Source organism: Hyperolius riggenbachi, chromosome 4, assembly GCF_040937935.1.
Source record: "Hyperolius riggenbachi isolate aHypRig1 chromosome 4, aHypRig1.pri, whole genome shotgun sequence".
Lineage (NCBI taxonomy): Eukaryota > Metazoa > Chordata > Amphibia > Anura > Hyperoliidae > Hyperolius > Hyperolius riggenbachi.
Window position 1 is genome coordinate 194229742 of NC_090649.1, and position 27991 is coordinate 194257732.

Here is a 27991-nt window from a genome sequence, read left to right on the forward strand (position 1 = left end):
AGCCGCCGCCCCGCGCACAATCGCCGCTATCCGTCGCGCCGTGCGGCCCCCCCAGACCCCGTGCGCTGCCTGGCCAATCAGTGCCAGGCAGTGCTGAGGGGTGGTTCGGGACTCCCAATGACGTCCCGACGTCGGTGATGTCCTCCCGCCCCGTCGCCATGGCGACGGGGGAAGCCCTCCAGGAAATCCCGTTCTTTGAACGGGATTTCCTGATCGGAGATCACCAAAGGCGATCGAAGCGGGCGGGGGGATGCCGCTGAGAAGCGGCTATCATGTAGCGAGCCCTGGGCTCGCTACATGATATAAAAAAAATAATAAAACAAAACCTGCTGCGCTCCCTCCTGGCGGAATTTTTTATACTGCCAGGAGGGTTAATAATGATTTTGAGATTTGTTTTATGGAAGCAATAATTCATAAGATTTTGATGAGAAAGTACCAGGCGCAAGGCACACTAAGGCCCAAATTCAATTTTCCTTAGTTAGTGGTAATTTAATCAACGATGGTCTTCCCTATCCTATCTCTAACCCTCCCCATCTATGCCTAACACTTTTTCCCCTCCCCCACTCCAAAAAATAAAAAATGTTCAGTGGTAGTCTATAAATGATATTAAGAAGGCAGTGGTGATATTAATACTAGGTTGACCAATATGAAAAATGTGATTGTGGTCACACAGAGCTTATTGTGGCTTATTACAAAAATGTGTGTTAGTTCCCTATGAGGTGCCAATAATTCTATTTCAGTCCATGGAGTCACTATCTTATTGAGCCGCTGCTAATTAAATAGTTGTAGCAGCAGGGTGGCATAGTTGTTAGCGTGCTTGCCTTGAAACGCTGGGTCCCCGGTTTCAATCCCAGCCAGGTCAACATTTGCAAGGAGTTTGTATGTTCTCTCCATGTCTGTGTGGGCTTCCTTCGGGCACTCCGGTTTCCTCTCACATCCCAAAAACATACAGATAAGTTAATTGGCTTCCCCCTGAAAATTGGTCTTAGACTATGATACAGCCACAACACCGTGGGCTTGATTCACTGTGTGTTAGCACCAGAGTGAAAAGCCACTTAGTGCCCCATAAGTAGCTTTGCGCGCACTAACAGCTGCACAAAGCTACATCGCGCACAGCACCGCGTGAGGTGCGCCGATAATAGTGAGCGGTGCGCCGAAAACGTCGCACCCGCTATGCTGTAAATGGTGCACTGAAAACAGCACACCGGGTTTGCTCTAAGCAGCGCATCGATGTGCCGTTTTGGGCGCACCCAATGCGCTGTTTTTGGCGCACCATTTACAACATAGCGGGTGCAACTTTATCGTCGCACCGTGCACTATTATCGGCGCACTGCACTGCGTGCGCTATGCGGGGTGCTGTGCGCAATGTGTGGGCGCAAACCACCTAGCACCCTGGTTTGCGCCCACAGATAAGGCTCACTAACTGGCTTAGCGCCGGTTAGTAAATCAGGCTCCATGCATACAGTACATAGACATAAGACTATGGTAGGGATTAGATTGTGAGAATGGTGAGTGGCACCATTTGGAAATGAAATGTACTGACCTCAGGTGTAAACGTGTCTTATAAATACTCTTTGCCTTGTTTGACAGTGAGTTTAACTGGACCTGCTTCAAAGCTTGCTCCATACAGACCTGCAATGAAACTTCTCTCTCCCCCATTGCTGCTCTCAGTGGTCATACACACCATATTCAGCTTTATTGCGCAGACAAGTTCATATTTCCTGCTCCAGCAACAGCCTTGGTACAATGAAACTGATGTTTTCAGGTAAATGGATACCACCTCAAACATACCAGATCATTTTGAGTTTGTATATTTTTACAGCCTAATTCCAACCAAAACTTTTATTTGCATTTTGATTTGCAAGGAAGATGGTAAGGACCTATATTACTTCAAAAACAACTGTTGTTGGACATAAAAGAGAACTGGTCAAAATTTCAATTATTAATAATTAAAGGGGCACTATTGTGAATCAAGCATTTTTCAGTTACTGTCATAAATGATTTTTGCAAGATAAGCAATGTTTAACATAGTTAAATTGGCTGTTCAAAACTAATCTGTACACTGATATGACTGAGGTGAGACTCTCCTCACCAGGTGAGTTACCAACATCCAGCTCACTTACTGATGTGATTGCAACTGTTAGCAGGCTCATCTGGCTGTTGTGTCACTCCCTACCCCCTCCCTGTGAGGCTGAGATGGCAATCTCCTACCTCCCCTTTAATGTGCAAAGTGATACACAAAGAATTGTGAGAGTACCTCTTAGAAATCAAAAGGAATTTTTTCTACTGTTCAAGAGGGCATTACACTAGGATGTGCATTATAATGTACCCTTCCTTGACTAATTATTTGCATATATTCAAATATTTATATTGTTAGATATCCCTTAGAAGCCTAAAAACAAAAAATGTTGTAATTTAGGGATTGATTATTGAAGTCTGGTAAATATGCTGTGTTAGGTGCATCATGTGCATTAAGCTAATTTGGGTTACCTGGGTTACCTGGGTAACACACACGTTGATAGCATACTTTGCCTTATACTACTTACATAAAGCATACTGCTAGTGTGTCAGTGTGTCACATGTTATGCTATGCGTGTGGCGTAAGTACAGTAAAACTGCAGTGTGCTGCATGTGCACAGTAATTTTACCAAACTTTAGTGAATCAACACCTTTGATTCTTGTGCCTGATTCCCTTTCAAAACTAACATATTTTGTATCTTTTTTTTTCTATTCAGTGCATGTAGTTTTCACAGTCATATTGAAACCAACCAAACTATAACAGCGGAACATGGTCATTCTCAAAATTTCCTCACAACCACGCTATGGCAAGTGTCTGGAATAAACCTTATCATTGTTGAGTTTTTGTTCTCCAAAGGAAAGCCTTTTAGCAAACCGATTTACACTAACTGTAAGTGTCTATGCTGCATGTCTATCCTACCTCCTATGTATTATTATGCGTTTATACATTTCACAACAACCTGTACTGTTTGAAATTAACCAACTGGCTACAAAGTGGGAGGCTGGGCTGTGGAAGAGAGAACTACACCCTCAGAAGAAAACGCCATGGTGTTTTTCTAGGATGGGGTGGGTTATTTTCCTGATCTGTGGTTGGGTGAGGGAGTGAATAAAGCCACTGTCTGAATCCATTATAGTATATAGAGATAGTGTCCCTGACACAAGTTACGCTGGAGTTCTTTTTTCCTTTTTTAAATTTATTGCTACACAAAAAAAAACCAAAAACATTTAGGTAAGCCAATCGATACCAAAGATTCTGTTTCTTATATTGAAAGTCTCACCACACAATAACTCACATCCTTTAATCTCCCTCATACCAGTGAACATTCTTTTCAAGAGTAAAGGGCAGTTTATTCTTTACTGTTTGCATTTTTGCTTTACAGTACAATACTTCATATTCAATATTTTTCTATCATTTTTCTGAAATTTATGAACAAAATTGAATTTCCATTGATTGATTTTCCACTCAATCTTATGGGGAAATTCACTTTGAGTGTTTTTTCAGAAACTATTCATTGTTTTAGACTACAAGTATGTTTCCAGATGGAATTATGCTCACACACCAAGGTTCCACTGTACTGTGCATGTATTTGGCTTGATTCTTTTAACATACAAAACACTAGATGGCAGCTTTGAGCGTGTAAACCTACAATATTTGTTTTTCATGCTTCCTAGGCTTTTTTCTGTTTGTAACACAAAATTTAGTATATAAATCGTGTAATAAAAGACAACAAATCATTATTTTGTCTTTCAGATTTATTTTGTACATTAATATTAGCTCAACTTGGGGCCTACTTATTTATATTGTTTGCTGATTTTGAAAATCTGTACAGCTCTATGGAGGTATGTATCAGTGAGAAGCAATTAAATGTATGCATGCATGTATGTATGTATTAATGTGCTGCATATAGACTAAAATAATAATAATACAAATATACTACTACCACCACCACCAACACCACCACCACCACTACTACTACTACAATTACTACTACTACTACTACTACTACTACTACTACTACTACTTCCCAGATTTAGTAAGATTCATCCACAAAGCAAAGAAAACCGTAGAGAACCTATCTGGTCCAGGCAGAGAACCTGGCCAGAATGTATTAAAAATGCTCAGTTGTTATGGCAGGTAGTAATATTATATATATATATGTATGTATGTATGTATGTATGTATGTATGTATGTATGTACGTGTGTGTGTGTGTGTGTATATATATATATATATATATATATATATATATATAATCTGCATGTGTTTGCATCTTTGCAAAAGCTAATTTGCCAACAATAGTGGGAGTCCTTTCTATGCTCTGATATGACCCAGATTTTGTAGCTTACCAGTTTCATCATTTCAGGCAAGTTTGCAAGATTTATTTAGCTCTCCAAGGCTCTCTAGCAATGTACCTAATTCCATTAGGTTTAAAAATAGAACTAGCAGCTCTAAGTCATGGGTTCAAATTTCAGCTAGGGCAACAACTGCAAGGAGTTTGTATGTACTCCCTGTATCTGCTTGGGTTTCCTCTGGGCACTTAAGTTTCTTCCCTAACAGCAGTTAGACTCATGAGTACATGGAGCTGCCTAGACCAAGCTAAGAAGGAAGAAGATCCAGAATATGGATCATTGGTAAAATATAGCCCACAGAGACCTTAGCAATAAAATGCCTTTTAAACCACCCTCAAGCAAGAAAACACTAAGGCCCCTTTTACACTTAATCAGTTGGTGTGCGTTAGTGTGCGTTAGTACGCGTTCTTTCCATAGCAGTGAATTGGGAAAAAGATTTCCGTTAAAACGCGTTTTAAAGTGTGAAAGGTGCCATAGGAAAACATGGGCATTACTTTGAAAATCAGTTTTCTTTCCGTTTTAACTGAGAGCAACTGATTAAGTGTAAAAGGGCCATAAGAATAATTTTGACAGTACCTTTTCACCTACTTTTTGGTTTGTTTTTAGATGCAAAATTAATCTACTACCTGAAAGCGGGGTAAAATAAAGCGAGATAAAGTGAATTAAATAAGGGCCATAAGATCATAAAACATTTCTTTAAAGGGAGAAGTTCCATCCTTGACAGCTGTCATCCATAAGTAGAAATTCTGAAAAGCTGTTATCACCTGGATTTTTGATCAGAAATGTAAAATGTTGCTATTGCCAAAAAAGAAACAGAAATATACTGTAGGGGAAACAGTTTTTAATCCCCAACTCCATTCAGCCAAAAGTAATGAAAACAGAATAAAAACCTGTGGCTTCACGTGGTAGTGAACAAACTGGTGAATGGGAATATAGGGATCAGCTGGTTTCAGGGCACGGCTCTTAGAGCCGAGCGCCAAAACTGGGCTCCCCATAGCAGCAATGTTATGCTGCGCGAGGTGCTTAGCGGTAATTCGGGGCTCTGGCGAGTGCCTGACCCCGAATTACATCTCTCTCCGAGTTGCAATAACTCGGAGGGGGAATAGTATTTAACGCCGCCACGGAGTTTAGCGACAGCGGTGACAGCCGTCATTCGGCTCTCACCACGCCGAACTGAATCACGCCGACATGATATGCACCCGGGGATATATGTTACCAAAGCCACTCAAAGGCCCATATGCAATTTACTTTTTCTCTTGAGTTTTCTCCTAGGTGATATTTTCAAATGATGTCAATAAAATGCCTTTCATACCACCAGCATGCAAGAAAATACTCTAAATCGTTTTGACAGTACTTTTTCACCTACTTTTTTTATATGTTTTGAATTCTAAAGTGCTGAAAAGTTATATTAAATAGAAGATGAAAAATCATCTTCTAGGAGACAATTCATTAGGAAAAAAGTTAATTGCATATGGGCCTAAGGCTCCATTCACATCTAAAATCCCAAAACTCTAGTGCTGCTAAGCGCTGGAATGTTGCTTGAGTGATTTTACCATGATTATCACGGTAAAAATCACTAGATACTTTCGCAATTTCAGTGCTTTATAAGCACTGTACTGCGATCGCTCCAGATTCACTCCAAAACTGCTGCATGTAACAGGTTTGCGGTTGGCGCCAATCGCGGCAGTGAGAACACTGCCATATAGTAGAATAGCACTAAAAAGTGCTAGCACTTTGGCAGTTAGCAGGAATAGCTTGCTAATCACCCTAGTGTGAATGGGCCCTAAGTGTCTAAAGTATCAATAATAATAATATTAATGCAATGGGAGCAACAGGTATCATTGCATTGTAAAGGAAGGGAACTGTCACTTCCTGCTGGCTGGAACGCAACTGGAGGTGCATTCTAACCAGAGAGGAGACTGTGTAGGGATATCTAATGGCCAAACAAATATTACAAGAAACAATATAAGAAAAATTCCTAGATCTGTAACAATGGAACCCCAACACTGCTGCCTCCTGGCACAACCCCAACAATGCTGTCACTAGAGTTGAGCTGAAATTTTCGAAATTTCGCATTACTATAATTACGCATGCGAAATTCGCGATTACGATGCGAAATTGCGGTAGCGTAATTGCCATTAAAATCGTAATTGAAAATACCGTAAGCGTAATTTTCAATGCGAAATTTCGCGTTTCGTTCATGCCGTAATTTCGCATTAAACGCTACCGTAATTTCGCGTTAAACCGTAACGCTCCGTATAATCTACAAAAGCCGCCGACTTTAAGGGTTAAAAGCAAAGCCCCCTTAAATGCTAAGAGCCTCAAATTTGGAGAATATATTAAGGAGATCAGGAGGAATAAGAGGAAAAAATTTTTTTTCAAAAAGACCTTATAGTTTTTGAGAAAATCGATGTTAAAGTTTCAAAGGAAAAATGTAAACATTTAAAAACCCGCCGACTTTAACGGTTAATAGCAAAGCCTGCTTAAAGTTTAGGAACACCAAATTACTAGGGTATATTAAGGGGATCAGTGGGAATAAGAGGAAAACATTTTTTTTCAAAAAGACCTTATAGTTTTTGAGAAAATCGATTTTTAAGTTTCAAGGGCGAAAATGTCTTTTAAATTCGGAAAATGTCAGTTTTTTTTGCACAGGTAACAATAGTGTATTATTTTCATAGATTCCCCCAAGTGGGAAGAGTTTTACTTACTTCGTTCTGAGTGTGGGAAATATAAAAAAAAAACGACGTGGGGTCCCCCCTCCCAGACCTCTTTAACCCCTTGTCCCCCATGCAGGCTGGGATAGCCAGAATGCGGAGCACCGGCCGCGTGGGGCTCCGCACCCTGACTATACCAGCCCGCATGGTCCATGGATTGGGGGGGTCTCGGAAGGGGAGGGGCAGCCAAGCTTTCCCCTCCCCCTCCGAGCCCTTGTCCAATCCAAGGACAAGGGGCTCTTCTCCACCTCCGATGGGCGGTGGAGGTGGAGGCCGCGATTTCCTGGGGGGGAGGTTCATGGTGGAATCTGGGAGTCCCCTTTAAAAAGGGGTCCCCCAGATGCCCACCCCCCCTCCCAGGAGAAATGAGTATAGAGGTACTTGTACCCCTTACCCATTTCCTTTAAGAGTTAAAAGTAAATAAACACACAGACACTTAGAAAAAGTATTTTAATTGAACAAAAAACATAACCACGAAAAAAGTCCTTTAATATTCTTAATTAACCATTAATACTTACCTGTCCCTTTAAAAGCCAGTTCCCACGCAATATCCTCGGAAATATACTAAACAGTTACAATATAACAAAGTTATTACAATGTAACAACTTTGTTACATTGTAACTACGCCGCACCCGACGCCACTCGCCGCTCAGCCGCCGCACCCGCACGCACCCGACAGAGCTCTGAGCTATATAGCTCAGAGCTCCCTAAGCATCTTTGTATTTGGGCTCCAAGGAGCCCCATTGGTCCTTAGCAGACCAATGGGGTTCCTTTAAATCAGAAGGAACCCCATTGGTCTGCTAAGGACCAATGGGGCTCCTTGGAGCCCAAATACAAAGATGCTTACAGAGCTCTGAGCTATATAGCTCAGAGCTCTGTCGGGTGCGTGCGGGACGCTAAGTCCCCGCCGGCTCCCGCTGCCTTCCCCGCCTCTCCCACATGTCACCCACATGTCACCCACATGTGGGTGACATGTGGGTGACAGATGTGGGCGGGGTGGACAGCGGGAGCCGGCGGGGACTTAGCGTCCCGCACGCACCCGACAGAGCTCTGAGCTATATAGCTCAGAGCTCTGTCGGGTGCGTGCGGGACGCTAAGTCCCCGCCGGCTCCCGCTGCCTTCCCCGCCTCTCCCACATGTCACCCACATGTCACCCACATGTGGGTGACATGTGGGTGACAGATGTGGGCGGGGTGGATAGCGGGAGCCGGCGGGGACTTAGCGTCCCGCACGCACCCGACAGAGCTCTGAGCTATATAGCTCAGAGCTCTGTAAGCATCTTTGTATTTGGGCTCCAAGGAGCCCCATTGGTCCTTAGCAGACCAATGGGGTTCCTTCTGATTTAAAGGAACCCCATTGGTCTGCTAAGGACCAATGGGGCTCCTTGGAGCCCAAATACAAAGATGCTTAGGGAGCTCTGAGCTATATAGCTCAGAGCTCTGTCGGGTGCGTGCGGGTGCGGCGGCTGAGCGGCGAGTGGCGTCGGGTGCGGCGTAGTTACAATGTAACAAAGTTGTTACATTGTAATAACTTTGTTATATTGTAACTGTTTAGTATATTTCCGAGGATATTGCGTGGGAACTGGCTTTTAAAGGGACAGGTAAGTATTAATGGTTAATTAAGAATATTAAAGGACTTTTTTCGTGGTTATGTTTTTTGTTCAATTAAAATACTTTTTCTAAGTGTCTGTGTGTTTATTTACTTTTAACTCTTAAAGGAAATGGGTAAGGGGTACAAGTACCTCTATACTCATTTCTCCTGGGAGGGGGGGTGGGCATCTGGGGGACCCCTTTTTAAAGGGGACTCCCAGATTCCACCATGAACCTCCCCCCCAGGAAATCGCGGCCTCCACCTCCACCGCCCATCGGAGGTGGAGAAGAGCCCCTTGTCCTTGGATTGGACAAGGGCTCGGAGGGGGAGGGGAAAGCTTGGCTGCCCCTCCCCTTCCGAGACCCCCCCAATCCATGGACCATGCGGGCTGGTATAGTCAGGGTGCGGAGCCCCACGCAGCCGGTGCTCCACATTCTGGCTATCCCAGCCTGCATGGGGGACAAGGGGTTAAAGAGGTCTGGGAGGGGGGACCCCACGTCGTTTTTTTTTTATATTTCCCACACTCAGAACGAAGTAAGTAAAACTCTTCCCACTTGGGGGAATCTATGAAAATAATACACTATTGTTACCTGTGCAAAAAAAACTGACATTTTCCGAATTTAAAAGACATTTTCGCCCTTGAAACTTAAAAATCGATTTTCTCAAAAACTATAAGGTCTTTTTGAAAAAAAATTTTTTCCTCTTATTCCCACTGATCCCCTTAATATACCCTGGGAATTTGGTGTTCCTAAACTTTAAGCAGGCTTTGCTATTAACCGTTAAAGTCGGCGGGTTTTTAAATGTATACATTTTTACTTTGAAACTTTAACATCGATTTTCCTAAAAACTATAAGGTCTTTTTGAAAAAAAAAATTTTCCTCTTATTCTTCCTGATCTCCTTAATATATTCTCCAAATTTGAGGCTCTTAGCATTTAAGGGGACTTTGCTATTAACCCTTAAAGTCGGCGGCTTTTTTATATTATACGGAGCGTTACGGTTTAACGCGAAATTACGGTAGCGTTTAATGCGAAATTACGGCATGAACCCACTGTAATGCGAAAATTACGCGAAAATTACGCTTACGCGAAATTTCGCGAAATCCTTCTTCATTACGATTATGTACTTACGGCCATAATCGTAATTACACTAATTACGCGAAATTTCGCGAAATCGTAATTAGGTCATTACGCTCATCTCTAGCTGTCACTGCTGTGCATAATAAACAGATCCCTTGCAAACATATGCAGACATCTTCAGCTAGGGCTCTCCATTGGCCCATTGATTGAACCAGTCAGAATACTCCCTGAGGAGAATTGCCATTAATCAGTTAGAAGCCAGCAGATTCAAAAAAATCCCATTGGTCACTGCATTGACCAAATGAAAACCCTGATAGTAAATTAAAACATGCTTTTGCTTGGGGGTACTGTTACTGCTGTAAAAGTACAGTATACGGAGCACTGGCACTTTTGAAACTTCTGGGGCGGTGGGGATAGGGGGTGTTAATGAGTCCCGTGGAGGAGTAGAACATGGCAGTGACCTTGCATTCAGAGTATATCTATAACAGAGTAAATTGTACAAAGGAATAAGACATCACAAGAAGAATAGAAATGTAAAACATTTTCTAAATAGATAGGGTGTCAGAATTGTCCCCTTCACCTATTTACCTGAGACTCTTGGATGGACATCTGGAGAACCCTTATTACTAAAGACACTTTTTAGATTTACCCATAAGTTTCCCCAATATCTACCCCCCACATGTGTGGGTGTCACCCCCACCTCCCCGAACATGAGGTGGAGATTAGTCCCTTGTCCCTGACATGGATGACAGCTTTGGAGAGGGAAGAGACATCTTCAGAGTCCTTTCCATGTCATGGACCATCCGTTTTAGTGTGATTTAGTATGGAAGAGCCCCATGTGGTCCAACTCAGCCATTTTGGCTATAACAGCCTGCATGTGGAGGGGTTAACCTTCTTGGCGGTAACCCCGAACTTAGTTCGGGGTAAGCCGCCGGAGGGTGCCGCTCAGGCCCTGCTGGGCCGATTTGTTTAATTTTTTTTTTGCTGGACGCAGCTAGCACTTTGCTAGCTGCGCCAGCACCCTGATCGCCGCCGCCGCCGCGCGCCCGATCGCCGCTATACGGTGCGGCGCGCCCCCCCCCCCCCAGACCCCGTGCGCTGCCTGGCCAATCAGTGCCAGGCAGCGCCGAGGGGTGGCCCGGGACTCCCAATGACGACCCGACGTCAGTGACGTCGGTGACGTCATTCCGCCCCGTCGCCATGGCGACGGGGGAAGCCCTCCAGGAAATCCCGTTCTTTGAACGGGATTTCCTGATCGGAGATCGCCGAAGGCGATCGAAGAGGGCGGGGGGATGCCGCTGAGCAGCGGCTATCATGTAGCGAGCCCTGGGCTCGCTACATGATATAGAAAAAAAATTTTTAAAAAAAAACTGCCGCGCTGCCTCCTGGCGTATTTTTTTATACCGCCAGGAGGGTTAAAAAGGTTTGTGGGGGAGGGCTATCTAATTTCATTTTTTTTAGTTAAAAATAGTAAAAAAAAAATAAATAAACCTGGTGCAAGAAGCACCATTATGAAATGAGCAATATGTCTATATGTCTAAATAAGCGGGTGATAAGTTTCTCTCTCATCTGCTCTCACTTTGTTGGAAAGTACCGCGTCCCCACATCTAACAGCTGCAACCCTAAGCACACCTGAAGTGAGAGGGATATGGAAGTTGACACATGTATTTATTTTTTTTGAACAATGCAAATTTACATGGCTGTCCTGCTGATCATCTGCGTCTAATATTTTTAGCCATAGCCCCTGAACAAGCATGAAGAGTCAGACCAGATGTTTCTGACTGAAGTATGACTGGATTAGCCACATGCTTGTTTCAGTTGTGTGATTCAGACGCTACTGCTGCATGAAAGCTCATCAGGACTGTCAGGCAACAGGACTCTTTCTTAAAGGAAATAAACATGGCAGCCTCCATATGCCTCTCACTCAGGTGCCCTTTAAGAGGAAAGAACATAGGACAAGAAAAAAATAGTCAAAACTAATTCTGTCTTGCACTGTTGGGTGAGCTAATATTCACCCTGACAGTACAGTAAGAACAATTGAATTAGGTAATTTAAAAGTGCCTAGTTTTAACACTTCACAGCACTTAATGCTGGCAATTAAAGGGACACTATGGCGAAAAATTGTAAAATTTAAAATATGTGCAAACATATACAAATAAGAAGTACGTTTTTTCCAGAGTAAATTGAGACTTAAATAACTTTTCTCCTATGTTGCTGTCACTTACAGTAGGTAATAGAAATCTGACAGAAGCAACAGGTTTTGGGCTAGCCCATCTCTTCATAGGGGATTCTCTGAAGGCTTTTATTCTTTATAAAGATATTCCCTAAAAAGGATTTAAACAATAATGCTGACCAGCTTCCCTGCTTGCTACAGTTTTTTGGCAGTTGGACAGAGCAACTGCCATTCACTAAGTGCTTTTGAAAATAAATAAATCCCTGAGAATCCCCCCACAAAGAGATGGACTAGTCCAAAACCTGTCGCTTCTGTCAGATTTCTATTACCTACTGTAAGTGACAGCAACATAGGAGAAAAGTACTTTATGGCTCATTTTACTCTGGAAAAAACATACTACTTGTTTATGTTTTCACATATTTTAAATTTTACAATTTTTCGCCATAGTGCCCCTTTAAGTGTGTAGAGTGTGGAGGGCTTGTTCCCCCCACTCATGATGGGGTAGGCTACAAGCCATATACTGTACATCTACACTGTGAAAGATCACTGTTCAATGAAGGAAGACTGACAGAGCAGTACTCCTCCAATCCTGATGACATTTTTACATTTTGACTATACATATATTTTGAATGCATAAAATTAAACTGCATCCTTATAATTGTACTTTGGTTTCGTTTTTCTTAGCTTGTCTGCACACCATATTACTGGAGATTTCAAATATTATGCATGGTATCCATACTGTTTGTTGCATCCTACAGTGTAGAAGTAAGTGATGTTTCTATAACTGAGTTAAATACTGTTTTATTTCTGTGCGCATCATCGTTTGTGAAATAGTGCTCTGATGTGCTGTGCTATATTAATTTGTTGTTTTTAGCATCTATGAAAAACCTTCACTCAGTGCAGTATTGGTATATGTAACTTATCCTCCATAATATAACTTGTACAATCAAAAGGCCTATGACTAAAGTTTTGTTACAGATGGGAAATGGGAAATGTAATTTTGCAAACTTAATGCAACATTTTTAGTGGATTATTGATCAAAAAAATGATGGGAAATTTGATTAGTTTCACTTTACATAATTTTACTTTTCAGAGTAAAAAAATGTATGTGTAACGATTGCGGAATTATTTCCGTGGTCAGCGCACAGAACGCGCGCCGACACTGCGGAAATCCTCCACAAGCGTGTAATAAGAGAGAACCCAGCTATGGTGCTATGCACCTGTAGAGGGAGATTCCCACCGACAGATGGAGTTGTGGAGTGCAGACGAACACAGCCTCTGCACGGCCACAGATGCCAGTTGGGAATTGTACGAGTTGAAGCAATGCAGGGCAAGAGAGCCCTTAAAGAGAGAGAACACAGAGACAGAATGTATGTGTGTGTCCACCAATCTAGTCGCCACCCAGTGACGGTGAACACACAACAACGGAAACGAAGTGGGAACGCAATCGCAAGACTGGTGATCGCCAATAGTGACACAAGACCGAGCAGGACAGAGCACGAGAGTAGCAAGAAAGGCACAGCAAGCAACAACAATCAAAACATCAAGGAAAATAACAAACACTAGCTAAACACGAACACGCACGTTTAAGCACGATCACCGCGAGTTAGGCCCCCTGTGATAAGTGTGCCACCCTAACTAACCAATGAAACACAAACATGAAATAGAGAGCATGAACGCTTGCTAAACGGTTGCCTCACCGAGCCTACAGCAAGCGTTCGTAGCAGACAAGACAGACAGATGGGGCTACCAGTAGTGTTGGGCGAACACCTGGATGTTCGGGTTCGGGAAAGTTCGCCGAACATGGCCGCAATGTTCGGCATGTTCGGGCCGAACCCCGAACTCCCCGAACATCCCGCTTTTGGGGGCCCTATGGGGTCGCAGGCATAAGGGGGGAGCATGCCCCGATCGCGGGGGGGGGGGTTGGAAATTCCCCCCACCCCCTCCGCTAGTGCTCCCCCCTCTGCCCGCTTCCCCATACAAAAGTTTCAGGAAGTACCGGTCCGGTGGTAGTGGGTGGCTGGCAGTGGGCGGCACTGTGAAGTGAGTGACTGAGGAGGAGGAGTCCGGAGAGTGACGCGTTGAGGGAGGCCGGGCAGCGGGCGGTTCAGCAGTAGTACGGTACTACCCGCGATCTGGGCATGCTTCCCCCTTATGCCTGCGACCCCATAGGGGGGCAGTATTCGGCCGAACAGGGCCCTGTTCGGCCGAACAGGGGCCCTGTTCGGCGGCCAATTAGTAGTTCGGGGCGAACCCGAACTTAAAAGGCCGAACACCATCAGGTGTTCGGCCGAACTCGAACATCACCCGAACAGGGTGATGTTCTGCAGAACCCGAACAGTGGCGAACACTGTTCGTCCAACACTAGCTACCAGTAGCAACCGCTGCTCTGGCTAGCACCCCAAAGGCAGAATACAGAAGGAAGCACTGCCACTACCACTAGGGCTAATGCAATCCAGACAGATGGAGCAGCCAGTAGCAACCGCAGCTCTGGCGTACACTCCCAGACAGACAGAACGATTTCCTGTCGACCACCGCTGGCGACAATCGAGACAGAGAGACAGAACAAGGCAATACAGATAATACAACCTAACTGCACTAGAAGGGATGCCTAGTGCAGTCCTAAGGAATTACTCTAAGATAATCTTAGCAAATGATAGCAAGGCTGATACGCCAAGAGAGTTTTGCCGGAACAAACCATTATGACCAGCAAGGGATTCTGGGAGCAAAAGGTATTTATACTGCAAGGCATCAAAGGAGGCAGCTAGGCAATTTGCATGACAAGTATATGCAAATTCCTCAGCAGAGCAACTCTGAAACTTGCAAAGTGTAGACAGGTCACTTTTCCAGAGACCTGCAACACACAGACCTAAAGAATGGTCAAACAGCTGTCTGCCTGTGCAGACAGCTGAGCGGATCATTACAGTATGCTCTTCATCGGAGCTGAAAAGTAATTTGCATTTGGCAATGGCAAAAAGCACAAGCTCATCCCTTTAATCACACATTCAGCAACAAATCACAGTAATTGTTGTTTTAATATTAAGGGTGGGATTTTTCCCCACTGCTTCATTGGTAATCTAGATCACATGATGTTCCCTGCATCACCTGGTTGGATCCAGCAACTGGCTGAAGTAACAAGGATATTACTGCATGATCCAGCAATATATACATTTCTATACAGTTGAGTCCCGGGCAATCCAGAACTCAACGAACCAGCAATTTTAACCATCCAGCACAAATACCCAGCAGTACTCACAGTGGGTTTTCATTGTAAAAATGTTATATACAAATATACAATACAATAAATAAATAATAATAGTATGCGTGATCAAAGATCACACAAACAAACACTCACAGTGGTGATTTGTGCTTCTAAGATTGTTTGTGGGTTCTCCTGCGCTTTAAGACTGGTTAATATGCTTTCAAATACTGTATTTCAACATTTAATACAATCCTCTAGATCAGTGGTGCCCAACCTTTTTTGGCCCGAGGGCCGAACTTTAAATCAAGAAAAATCTCGAGGGCCGGAACACATGCATACAAATTTTCGATGTAAAACTTTAAACTTTTTTTAGTAACAGTTAACATGGTGTTGGAAATGGAAAGAAAACGACAATATAAGAATTGTTGTACTCCCCATTTGATGCACATTTTCTTAATGAGAAGTTTGCGGCTGGTTTTCAGAAACCAATTTCTGGATATTTGGCTCCAAATTTGTAACATTTATTCTTAATACAGAATGAAGATGATCATCTGTGATGCGAGAACGTGAGCCAGTTTCTGTGTGGGGCTGCCCGCTCTGTGTGGGGCTGAGGGGGCTGTCTGCTCTGTGTGGGGCTGAGGGGGCTGTCAGCTCTGTGTGGGGCTGAGGGGGCTGCCCTGTTTGTGTGGGGCTGAGGAGGCTGCCCTGTCTGTGTGGGGCTGAGGAGGCTGCCCTGTCTGTGTGGGGCTGAGGGGGCTGCCCTGTCTGTGTGGGGCTGAGGGGGCTGCCCTGTCTGTGTGGGGCTGTGTGGGCTGCCCTGTCTGTGTGGGGCTGAGGAGGCTGCCCTGTCTGTGTGGGGCTGAGTGGGCTGCCCTGTCTGTGTGGGGCTGAGTGAGCTGCCCTGTCTGTGTGGGGCTGAGTGGGCTGCCCTGTCTGTGTGGGGCTGAGTGGGCTGCCCTGTCTGTGTGAGGCTGAGGGGGCTGCCCTGTCTGTGTGGGGCTGAGTGGGCTGCCCTGTCTGTGTGGGGCTGAGGAGGCTGCCCTGTCTGTGTGGGGCTGAGGAGGCTTCCCTGTCTGTGTGGGGCTGAGTGAGTTGCCCTGTCTGTGTGGGGCTGAGGAGGCTGCCCTGTCTGTGTGGGGCTGAGGAGGCTGCCCTGTCTGTGTGGGGCTGACCTGTCTGTTTGGGGCTAAGTGGGCTGCCCTGTCTGTGTGGGGCTGAGGAGGCTGCCCTGTCTGTGTGGGGCTGAGGAGGCTGCCCTGTCTGTGTGGGGCTGACCTGTCTGTGTGGGGCTGAGACGGCTGCCCGAGGAGGAGAGGATCGGGTGGTATTGCGTAGTAAAGTATCGGCGTAGTCCCGCGCATACTTGAGAATGTGCTGGTATTCAGCCCCGGGTAGCGCTGGGATAGTTAGAAAGCCTCGCTCATTGGTTAGTGCAGGAACCTTCCTCCAATAGGAATCAGCCTAATTCCTATTGGAGGAAGGTTCCTGCACTAACCAATGAGCGAGGCTTTCTAACTATCCCAGCGCTACCCGGGGCTGAATACCAGCGTGTATGCGCGGGACTACGCCGATACTTTACTACGCAATACCACCCGATCCTCTACCCCTCCGCGGGCAGCCTCCTCAGTCTCCCCCAGCCTCCCCCTCCACAGGACACCGCCGCGCGGGCCACAGAAACTGGCCTCGCGGGCCACAAATGGTCCGCGGGCCGTAGGTTGGGCACAGCTGCTCTAGATTGTAAGCCTTTGGGCAGGGCCCTCCTCCTTATGTCTCCTCCCTGTTCACGCACCACCTTTACCATACACCCATCCTAAGGATCTGAGTGAACTCTTGAGTGAACCTGACTTGCCTAATCTCCATGTTCCCATCCAGTGACTGACTAAGCATTACCTTGTACTCATGCATGTATTCCTGTATTGTCTTATTGCTGTATGTCTAGAGATGTCGCGAACCTCCGATTTTCGCGTTCGCGAACTTACGCGGAAGGTTCGGTTCGCGCAAAAGTTTTCGAACCGCAACAGACTTCAATGGGGAGGTGAACTTTGAAAACTAGAAACACTTATGTTGGCCAGAAAAGTGATGAAAAACATGTTTCAAGGGGTCTAACACCTGGACCCCCAGGTGGCGGAGTGGGATAGACACCAAAAGTCCCGGGGAAAAATCTGGATTTGACGCAAAGCAGCGTTTTAAGGGCAGAAATCACATTGAATGCTAAATTGCAGGCCTAAAGTGCTTTCAAACATCGTGCATGTGTATACATCAATCAGGGAGTGTAATTAGAGTACTGCTTCACACTAACACACCAAACTCACTGTGTAACGCACCGCAAACAGCTGTTTGTGTAGTGACGGCAGTGCTGGACTGGTGCGCAACATGGCCAGAGTGCAGACTGTGGCGGTTTTCCAGCCCATATGGTCGCCAGGCTGTGGTAGCTCAATTATAGAACAACAATGACTGTCCAGCTGATCAGATTTTCTCTGTCCACAATGAAGCAACGACCTTATTATCTTCTTGTATGTAGGTAGGCATAGGTAGGAGTACCAGTATAGGTAGGTAGGCAGGCATAGGTAGGTGTCCCAGTATAGGTAGGTAGGCATAGGTAGTTGTCCCAGTATAGGTAGATAGGCATAGGTAGGTGCCTCAGTAGTTAGCTAGGCATAGGTAGGAGACCCAGTATAGGTAGGTAGCCATAGGTTGGTGTCCCAGTATAGGTAGGTAGGCATAGGTAGGTGTCCCAGTATAGGTAGATAGGCATAGGTAGGTGTCTCAGTAGTTAGCTAGGCATAGGTAGGAGACCCAGTATAGGTAGGTGTCCCAGTAGTTAGCTAGGCATAGGTAGGAGTCCCAGTATAGGTAGGTAGGCATAGGTAGGTGTCCCAGTATAGGTAGGTAGGCATAGGTAGGTGTCCCAGTAGTTAGCTAAGCATAGGTAGGAGACCCAGTATAGGTAGGTAGGCATAGGTAGGTGTCCCAGTATAGGTAGGTAGGCATAGGTAGGTGTCCCAGTATAGGTAGATAGGCATAGGTAGGTGCCTCAGTAGTTAGCTAGGCATAGGTAGGAGACCTAATATAGGTAGGTAAGCATAGGTAGGTCCCCTAGTATAGGTAGGTAGGTGTCCCCGTATAGGTAAGTAGGTGCCCCAGTAGTTAGATAGGCATAGGTAGGTGACCCTGTATAGATAGTTAGGCAGGGCCTGGCTGGCACAGTAATAACAATTACTAAGGTCCAGCTGCAACAGATAGGGCTGTATAATGTCAGTGTCAGTGAGCAACACAAAAAAAAAAACACATCAGGAGAACATTAGCTCTCAAAAGAGCTGTTGAGGGGTGCTATTTTAGCAATAACAATCATTCAGGAGCAAGATAACAAGCCAAGAGCCTAACTAATCTTTCCCTATGAGAAAGTCTGATGCAGCTGTCCCTTGACTTATTACTGCTGGCACATGAGTGAGTGTAATGGCCGGCGGAGCCTGCCTAATATAAGGAGGGGAGTGGCTCCAGGACTGAGTGTAGCCTGATTGGCTACAATGTGCCTGCTGACTGTGATGTAGAGGGTCAAAGTTGACCCTAATGGAGCATTATGGGGCGAATCGAACTTCCGCAAAAGTTCGCGAACCACCCAAAGTTCGCCTGGAACTGTTCGCCGGCGAACCGTTCGGGACATCTCTATGTATGTCACCCCTAAATATTGTGCGTAATATGTTGGTGCTTTATAAATACAATAAATACATTTATTACAGAGTTCATGGTGATTGTTGGCAATCCAAAATAATGCCAAAATCACCCTAGTGGGTCCCAGCCCTGATACTTTATGTCCAAGACCATGAAAAACCCTGAAGATCAGGTGATCTGGCTAAGTAGTCGACCCAATTAGCTACAAGTTTGTTTCAAGTGTGTGATTCAGAGACTACTGCAGCCAGAGATTGGCAGGATTGCTAAGCAGCATTGTTTAAAAGGAAATAAATATAGCAGCCTCGATATGCCTCTCACTTCAGGTTCTCTTTACCACTTATTGAAAATAAGGCAGTATATCTACACCCCATGGGAGAAGTTTATCCTTTCCATGGGTGTAGATATATCTCACCTTCCCTGATTTGCACGCTCCTGTGCCCGCTCCCGCTTGCGTTCTCATAGCCACACATTAGTAGAGAGATCAGTGAATGAAAACACAGTTACCATTCACCAATCTAAAGGACTGTGATCAATGTTCACTGGCATCAATGAGATGCAGGGTGCTCATTGACAAAATGAAAGTGAAAACATATACACGTTACTTCACTATACATTAGAAATAAACTGAGGGGGGAAATCTAATATCCAAATAGTAAATTACACCCTAATACATTACATTTCATACAAATACATGCATCTCCCATTAAAATTAACCCCATACCTCTCCCACTCACCAAAATAAAATATTTATATAAAACAAAAAAAAATACATAAATTGTTACCTTAGGGACTAATTTTTTTTTTAATATGTATGTCATAAGGGTGTATTACTGTTATTTTTGCACATGTCAGCTTGTAATTAGTGACGGACGCAAAATGAAAAAAATACACCTTTAATTCCCCAAAAACTATTGTCGCCATATGTTGTACCAGGGAAATATATTGAATGTTGTAATAACTGGGACAAATGGGCAAATAAAATAGGTTGGTTTTAATTACAGTAGCATTATTATTTTAAAACTAGAATGGCAAAAAAATGAGAAATAATGATTTTTTTCCCATTTTTTTCTTATTATTCCCATTAAAATGCATTTAGCATAAAATAATTCTCAGCAAAACATACCACCCAAAGAAAGCGTAATTGGTGGCAAAAAAAACAAGGTATAGATAATTTTATTGTGATTAGTACCGATAAAGTTACTGATGAATGAAAAGGGAGGAGCGCTAAAAGGTGAAAATTGCTCTGGTCCACAAGGGGAAAACCCTCTCAGCGGTGAAGTGGTTAAAGGCACAGCCAGGCTATGAGCCGGTGATTTATAGTTGCTATTGACAACTGGATGACTTCTTACTCAAGCTTTATTTATTCATAAATGTGAACCACTGGTTGCAAGGTGCAAATGTGAAAAAATCAAAAGAAGTAAAAATGGTGAACCACAGAACAAGGAAAAATATAATTTGTCTAGGTATCAGCTTCACTTTTGTTCCAGTAGTGCTCCCATTTTACCACGTAGTATTCTCAGAGAAATCAGCCTCATGCAGTCTTCAAAATGAGAGTGGAAACATTTGGAAAATAAACAGATTCCTGTCAGGCTAGGTTGACAGTGGGACGTTGCGTTGTGATGTGACATTAAAGTCACAATGCAGCCTTCCAACACACCACAACAAAAAAGTTGTTACTCACATTAACCTCCTTGACGGTTATCCCGAACTCATTTCGGGTAACCTGCGCAGGAGGATTTCTCAGGCCCCGCTGGGCCGATTTGCATATTTTTTTTTGTTACAAGCAGCTAGCACTTTGCTAGCTGCTTGTAACTTCCAATCTCCGCCGCTCGCCGCCGATCCGCCGCAATCCACCGCGCCGAGTCGCTCCCCCCGCCCCAGACCCCTGCGCTGCCTGGCCATTCAGTGCCAGGCAGCGTTGAGGGGCGGATCGGGATTCCCTATGACGTCCCGACGTCCATGACGTCGGTGACGTCATCCCGCCCTGTCGCCATGGCGACCGGGGAAGCCCTGCAGGAAATCCCGTTCTGAACGGGATTTCTTGCTTACTCTGATTGCCGAAGGCGATCGGAGTGGGTGGGGGGATGCCGCCGCTCAGCGGCTATCATGTAGCGAGCCGGAGGAATTGAACCGGCAAGGAGGTTAAGTAGGTACAGTAAAGCATACAGGAAATTAAAAGTATTGCGTTTAGAGGTAATGCACTGCAGCAATGCGTTACAATAATGCAACACATTACAATTCAACGCTAACGTCGCACTGTGAACCTAGCCTCAAATTCTCAGAAAATGTTTTACTGCTTTAAAAACAGTACATGTTAATGAGGCCTTACAGAATTCCTCACTATGGTGTGACACACAGTTGTGGACTTCAAACTTTTAACCTCCAAAAAGTAGAAGCATGTGTGTTCTCTACTGTCCTTGATCCTAGAGAACCTTAGTAAATCAGCCTTACGTAATACATATTACAGACTTCTGTCTGCAGACACAGTGCCCAGTGGCATTATTTCAGTCAACACACCCCAAGCATGTCTCCATTAAAGAAGTGGCAAAAGGAGAAAGCTTTTTCAGCATGTGACGGTGTTTCTATAGAAAAGGTATCCCCATGTTTATGGGTGGAAAAAAACCCAGCCTGATATTTTGGCAGACTGTAGTCAATTCTTAGGTACAGTTGTTATCATTACTGATATTATAGGCAGACCAAATAGACTACTATCAAACAGCTTCAAATTAAAATTCAGGCCTCCTCATGGACCCCACATGCAAAGCATAATTCTGGACCTCCCACTGTAGAATACAACCTTTAACTCTTTGATGGTGATTGACCAATATTATGAATGCTTTATGATGTTGTTTACAAGATATTTAAACATATTGACATTTTCCAACAGGTCTTTGTTAACAGCAGAAAAGCCTGGGCAGTCATGAAGAAGATTTTTGGCTACAAGTCAAAGAGTCTTTATAAAGAGTTTCAGAGCACTTTGGAAAAGGAAACAGACTCCTGTTTGTGGAAAACGATGTTTCCTTCAACACACTGTTTCACACTTCTGGAAAGTGAAAATGTTTAATATACTTCACAAGAACATTATTAGAGGAAGAGTGCATCCCACTCTTGACTGATCATGTACTATAGTGTATTTGTTTTATTTGTTTTAAAAATGCAAAAATAAAAGTATATACGTATTCAACATGTCTCCAGATATTTTGAGCATATCCATCAATGTTTTTCCAAGAGCTGTAAATGAAGTCAATATTACAGATATGTAATCAAGTTATAATGAGCAGAACAAAGACACAAAACTTCTCAGTTCTCACTATGGTCACAGAAATTCTCCAAAATGATACGATAAGAAAGACCTGATTTACTGTTTAAACACATGTAAGCTTACCTGAATTGACATGTGACATAAGACCAGTATGGGTACAAAGTAATATAGTACTAGTCTAGTCCTACCCAGAGCTGTATCCACTTTCCATTGTATTGAATAGCATGAAGACTGTAATCCGTACAAATTCGGATCAGTTCTGTATTATACAGACATACAGGCACACATGCAGAGGGGGAAGCTCTGGGTGCCCAAGCACCCCCCTCTTTTAAAATACCCATTAAAGGCCCCTTTGGCTGCGAAAAATAAGCCCTGCCATGGTTGCAATAAGCTCTGCCCACGGCACGATAGAAGCCCCACCCACCACCAGCAGGAAGCTCCTCCCCATCTGGGGAACTTTGGAGTAAAGAGGTCTCATACAGTATTCCTAGCATAACCAATTCTGCAGCTGTTTGGGAGAAGATATGACAGTGTCTCGCTGACAGCAGTGACCTCTCCCCTCCCCAGCATTCACAGTGACCTCTCCCTCCACCTAGGACCCATACTGATCTCTCCCTCCCTAGCATTAGCGATGCAGTGATCCCGCCTCCCCCAGCACCCACACTGACCTCTCCCTCCTCCAATGGCACCTTCTTCTCCCCAGCAGCACCCATAGTGACCTCCCTCAGCACCTAAACTGACCTCTCCCTCCCCCAGCACCCCGAGTGACCTCTCCCTCTCTCAGTACCCCCAAATTGCTTCACTTTCCTACAGCACCCACACTGACATCTTCTGATCTCTACTTCTCCCAACATCCACCCACAACCCTTTCTCCCATAGTAGGCACCCAGTACTCACATGACACCTAATACCTGCACCCAGGCCTGGCATTGCACCCATTACTCACACCTGCACACAGCCTCCACATGGCACCCACTATCTGCACCAAAAACCCACTTAATCAGTACCCACACCCAAAGTACCTGCATTTAAAACCCATGTGACACCCAATGCCCACCCATAGCCAGCACCCAGCATCTGCATTCAGCACCCATATGACAACCAGTACCCCCCTAGCAAGAAACGAGGAGTGGGGAGACGTGCAGCCACCAGTGAAAGGTCTGAATGGCTCCACACCCTTGAATGCAGCCAGCGCTTCTGTGACTGAATGTATGTGTCAAGCGGAGGGGCTCAGGGGGATGGTTTGGGACAGTTTGAGTGCAGGGAAAGGGGGTGAAGGTCACATGTCACTGCAGGGCAAGGGGGCGGGGAGGGGGGTCCCCCACCACTTGTAGGTACTACTGTGCATTTTGGGAGGGGGGAGGCCTTTTTCAAATTTGAGCACCCCACTCAAGGACCCTCTGCATGGCCCTGCAGACCTTTTTCTCAGAAATAGCAATACAGAGGTACACACAAGTTCTGAGTGGGCACTGGGGTTGTAAACAAAGGCACATATTTGACAGAGGTTGTGCAAACATTTTCAAAGAGAACACTCTGTGCATTATTAGCTATTAAGTAATGTACATGTAATCTGAATCTAAACCAGACATTGGAGATGTGCATAGATGGCTTGGTTATATGTTTGTTATGTAATGAAACAATGGATTATTTGGAAAGGTGTGTGTGTAACAATACTAGCTGTAAATGCAGGCTAATCTCATACGTATAATAGATGTAAAGAAGGGCTGAACTACATGGGAAATTTGAAATCAAATTGTAGCATAAAGATAGCCACTTATTATTAATGGTCTGATTTCCAATATAAAGAATTAGTGAACTAAGATAAAAATCCTTCAAGATCTATGATGTACTGGACACAGATTAAAACACTCTTTTCATAAAGACCTAACTAAAGAACCCTGACTAATCATAAAATAACTGGTCATTGCTCAAATTGCAAAATAAGCTTTGTTTACCTTTGTTTTACATGGGGAAGTCATAATTCATTCTCTCCCAGGGCTTGGGCTGATAGGCTTACATCTTTCCCCTTATACTGTGCCAGAATACCAGCGGTAGCATAACATCAATGCTTTTTACCTTTCGAAAATCCAGGATTGAGGTATATAAAGTATTTCACATTTGGAGTCAGTTTTCTTTTAACACTCAACCAGGGGCGTAACTGGACTTCACTTAATAGGGCCCCTCTACAAAAATGATAGCATGGGGCACCCTTGGTCCCTGAACCCCATGTCTTCTTCATTTGATCCAATTCAGTCATACACAGTTTTAACTCAGGTTGCCCAAAGTGATCGATGGTGTTAGTTTTGGCCAAAATATGTTCCCTGATGCCTGCTGACTGCTCATTAGCGATCAGGCATGACAGAAAACCATGCCTGATCAGTAATGTTACTTCTTGCTACAGGAGTTGGAAGTTTGCTCCTTCTTGTCCTCCTATTTCCCAACTCCATAAAGGAGAGCAAGATCACCCAAAATAAATAATCAATATTTCAAAGACCATTTTTTAAAGTGATACATCGTTACAACTAGCTGTAGCAATCCTATGTGTGAGCCTAGAGCTTGTATTTCACTGTTTTGTAACTATTATTTTACCCTTTAGTTTGACTATAAAATATGGGAATAGGGAATAATTTGTATTTCTTTGGTACTTGAACTGACATGTAATATGATGAGATAAACGTGTGTGTATAGTGTCCTTCCCAGCATATAACTAGGCTCTGTTCCTTTTTTCTTTTTCTCACAGAAAGGGTTAAACATTCAGGTATGCAAATGACAGTTTCTCTCTAGTTGGTATCTAGCCAGATTATAGTGTAACCCTCTCTGATAACTAGTTACAGCCATTAAACTCTTTCTTGGCAGAGAATAGCTTCTGATTTGTGATGAAACGCGGAAAAGCCGCTGTCTCTCAAGGCGAGGCGGCTGTTTCCGCGTCCAGCATGGCGTCACAACGCGGAAAAAACGCTGCATGCCGCTTAGGCAGAGCGGTGGAATCCGCATTGGAGGCGGCTCCCGCACTCAGTTCACTGGATACATTGCAAGACAGTACTGGTGTGGCTGGGACTGATAGTCCACCAAGATTCAGACTTACACGCGCGCGAGCACAGAGGCAGAGTTTTAATAGCTGTTAGAAGGGAGTCGGCTGACCAGCTGGGTCAGCTGACAAATTCCACTGCTCCCATTGGACCAGCAATTAGGGAGGTCCTGGAAAGGTCCTAGAGTATATATACTGCTGGTTGTTCACTTGCTCTTTGTCTGGCGTGCGATCACACATGTGGGAGCACCCAGATCCGTAGTCAGATCCGCAAGTGTGCCGGGACCAGCTGGAGCTGTAATCCTACACTTAGCTAGATTCTGTTGATAGCTAAAGTACTAGTTTGATTGTGATTATCTGTTATGACTTTTGCCTGCCTTGACTACCCTTCTGAACTCTGATCTTGTACCTCGTTATTTCTGATACTCTGTTGCCGAACCCCGGCCCGCTCCTAGACTCTGTTTCTGCCTCCTGATTTTGTACCCCGATATATCTGATACCCCGTTGCCGAACCCTGCCTGTACTTTGACTCTGCCTTTGTCTGCTGATCTTGTACTTTATCTGTCTGTGTGTTTACGACCTGGCTTGTCCAACCTCGAGAACCGACCTTACCATTGGAGGCGGTTCCTCGCTCTGTTAGCGATCCTTCCTCCTGAGGGTCACTTTCAGATATACCTTCCTACTGTCAGTCTGACTCCTCCCGTCTTGGAGAGCTCAGGTCTGCGGAAGGAATCTGTGCAGTACTCCTTGCTGCATTGAGGCCTTGTCCTCTAAGTGTTACAGTTACACCAAACACTACACTCTACTCAGGTGAACAGAGGTTAGTTTGTATATCGGATTATCGGTGAGACTGCAGATCACTTATAATCTGGTATATATCTGTATTTCCGGTGATACTGCAGATCACCGGTAATCAGATACTCTCTGCGCCCACCGATCGTTACAGAACGCCAGACCAAATACAAAATGGACGCAAACACTGATTGTCTGGGTGTACTTGCCACTTCGGTGGACAACATCAATCAAGTACTGGGCGCCCACATGACTCTTATTGATGCCCTATCAGGGTCTGTACAAATCCTCCAGACATCAGTGGATCATGTGCGATCCTCTCCTAGCTCTGACATACGTATGCCTGTACCTGAAAGCTTTTCCGGCCACAGATCTGACTTCCGGAATTTTAGGAGTAGAGTATTGTCCTATTTTGAGTTGAGACCCCAATCTTCGGGTACTGAGACCCAGAGGGTCACGTTTATAAAGACTTTGTTGTCCGGCGACTCCCAGTCTTGGGCATATAGCCTGCCCACCGGAGACAAAGCTCTTACCTCTGTAGAGGAATTCTTTAAAGCTATGGCAGTAATTTACGACGATTCGGACCTTGCTTCGACTTCTGAGCGGAAGCTCAAGCTTTTGCGTCAAGGCGAAGGTCCGGTCGAAGATTACGCGGCCGAGTTTAGGAGGTGGTCAGTTACGGCCAGGTGGGACACTTATGCCCTATTAGATCGTTTCTTGTCAGGGCTGTCCGATGAGGTCTCTGATTTGATGTTAAGCCAGCCCGAGCCCAGATCAGTCGATGAGGCCATCTCAGCGGCCATCCGAATCGACCGCAGGCTGCGCTACCAAAAACAGACCAGGGGTAGTTCCCGTGTCAGAGGGGTATCTTACACTACGGTCCCAGTGACTCCACCTCCTACTATTGCACCTTCTCCCGTCTTGCCTCCATCCGAGCCAATACAGATTGCTCGGTCAAAATTGACCCAGGTAGAGCGAAGACGGAGAATGACCGAACAGCTGTGTCTGTACTGTGCTGAAGGGGGGCATATAGTACAAAACTGCCCTAACAAGCCGGGAAGATGCTACCGTTTAGGAGTGGTAGGGGGTAGCACCCTAGGTGCCCGGCTCATACCCTTAAACGAAAAACGTTTGCTCCTTCCCTGTATGATTACATGGGGGGACAAATCTGAAGCCACAGAAGCCTTTGTTGATTCAGGCTCCGCGGCTAACTTTATGAGTTCAGAGTTTGCAGAAAAGTTGGGCATTCCGCTCACCTCAGTAAAACCACCTATCCAGGTTACTGCTGTGGACGACTCCCCGCTGCAAAGGGACCGTCCGCTGTCTCAGACACCAGAGGTGGAAGTCACTATTGGGGTTCTACATAATGAAAGTCTAAGTTTCTTTGTATTACACATGACCACCTCCACAATTGTTTTAGGAATGCCCTGGCTGCAGCACCATTCGCCACAGATTAATTGGGCTACAGGACAATTAACTAGTTGGTCAGACTTCTGTTCCCAACAGTGTCTAGGGAAGGTGACTTTAGGTCAGACCAAGTTGCATGTGGAGGGGGTTCCCGAGCAATACTCCGAGTTCTCGGATGTATTCTGTCCCAAGGCTGCTGACAAGTTACCTCCTCATCGCCCTTTCGATTGCCCCATCGATCTCCGCGCCGGTTGTATGCCCCCTAGGGGTCACTTGTATAATTTGTCTGGACCAGAGAAAATAGCGATGCAGGAGTACATTCGTGACAATTTAGCCAAAGGGTTCATTCGCCCCTCCCGGTCGCCTGCAGGGGCCGGTTTCTTTTTTGTTAAGAAAAAAGATGGAGGGCTGCGACCATGCATCGACTACCGTGGCCTGAATAAAATCACGGTGAAGAATCGTTATCCGTTACCATTGATAGACGATTTATTTACGCAAGTCACGAACGCTAAGATCTTTTCAAAATTAGATCTGAGGGGTGCATACAACCTGGTCCGCATTAGAAAGGGTGATGAATGGAAGACGGCCTTCAACACTCCCGACGGGCATTACGAGTACTTAGTGATGCCCTTCGGGTTGTGCAATGCGCCAGCCGTCTTTCAAGAATTAATCAACGAGGTATTCAGGGAGGTGTTGGGTAGATTTGTA

General features: G+C 44.9%; 2 protein-coding genes across 3 annotated transcripts in view; one reads left to right on the forward strand and one right to left on the reverse strand.

Annotated features, from left to right (window-relative positions):
• LOC137571675 (probable cation-transporting ATPase 13A5) overlaps positions 1-21978 on the forward strand; it is a 247700-nt gene extending 225722 nt beyond the window's left edge. The window contains exons 26-30 of the mRNA XM_068281173.1: positions 1591-1765; positions 2736-2908; positions 3770-3858; positions 12605-12685; positions 21682-21978. Coding sequence (XP_068137274.1) covers positions 1591-1765; positions 2736-2908; positions 3770-3858; positions 12605-12685; positions 21682-21858 — 695 coding nt within the window. The 3' untranslated portion in view covers positions 21859-21978. The remainder of the gene's footprint in view (positions 1-1590; positions 1766-2735; positions 2909-3769; positions 3859-12604; positions 12686-21681) is intronic.
• The window catches only part of PLAAT1 (phospholipase A and acyltransferase 1), a 381602-nt gene that overhangs the window by 323928 nt on the left and 29683 nt on the right, over positions 1-27991 (reverse strand). The window lies entirely within an intron of this gene.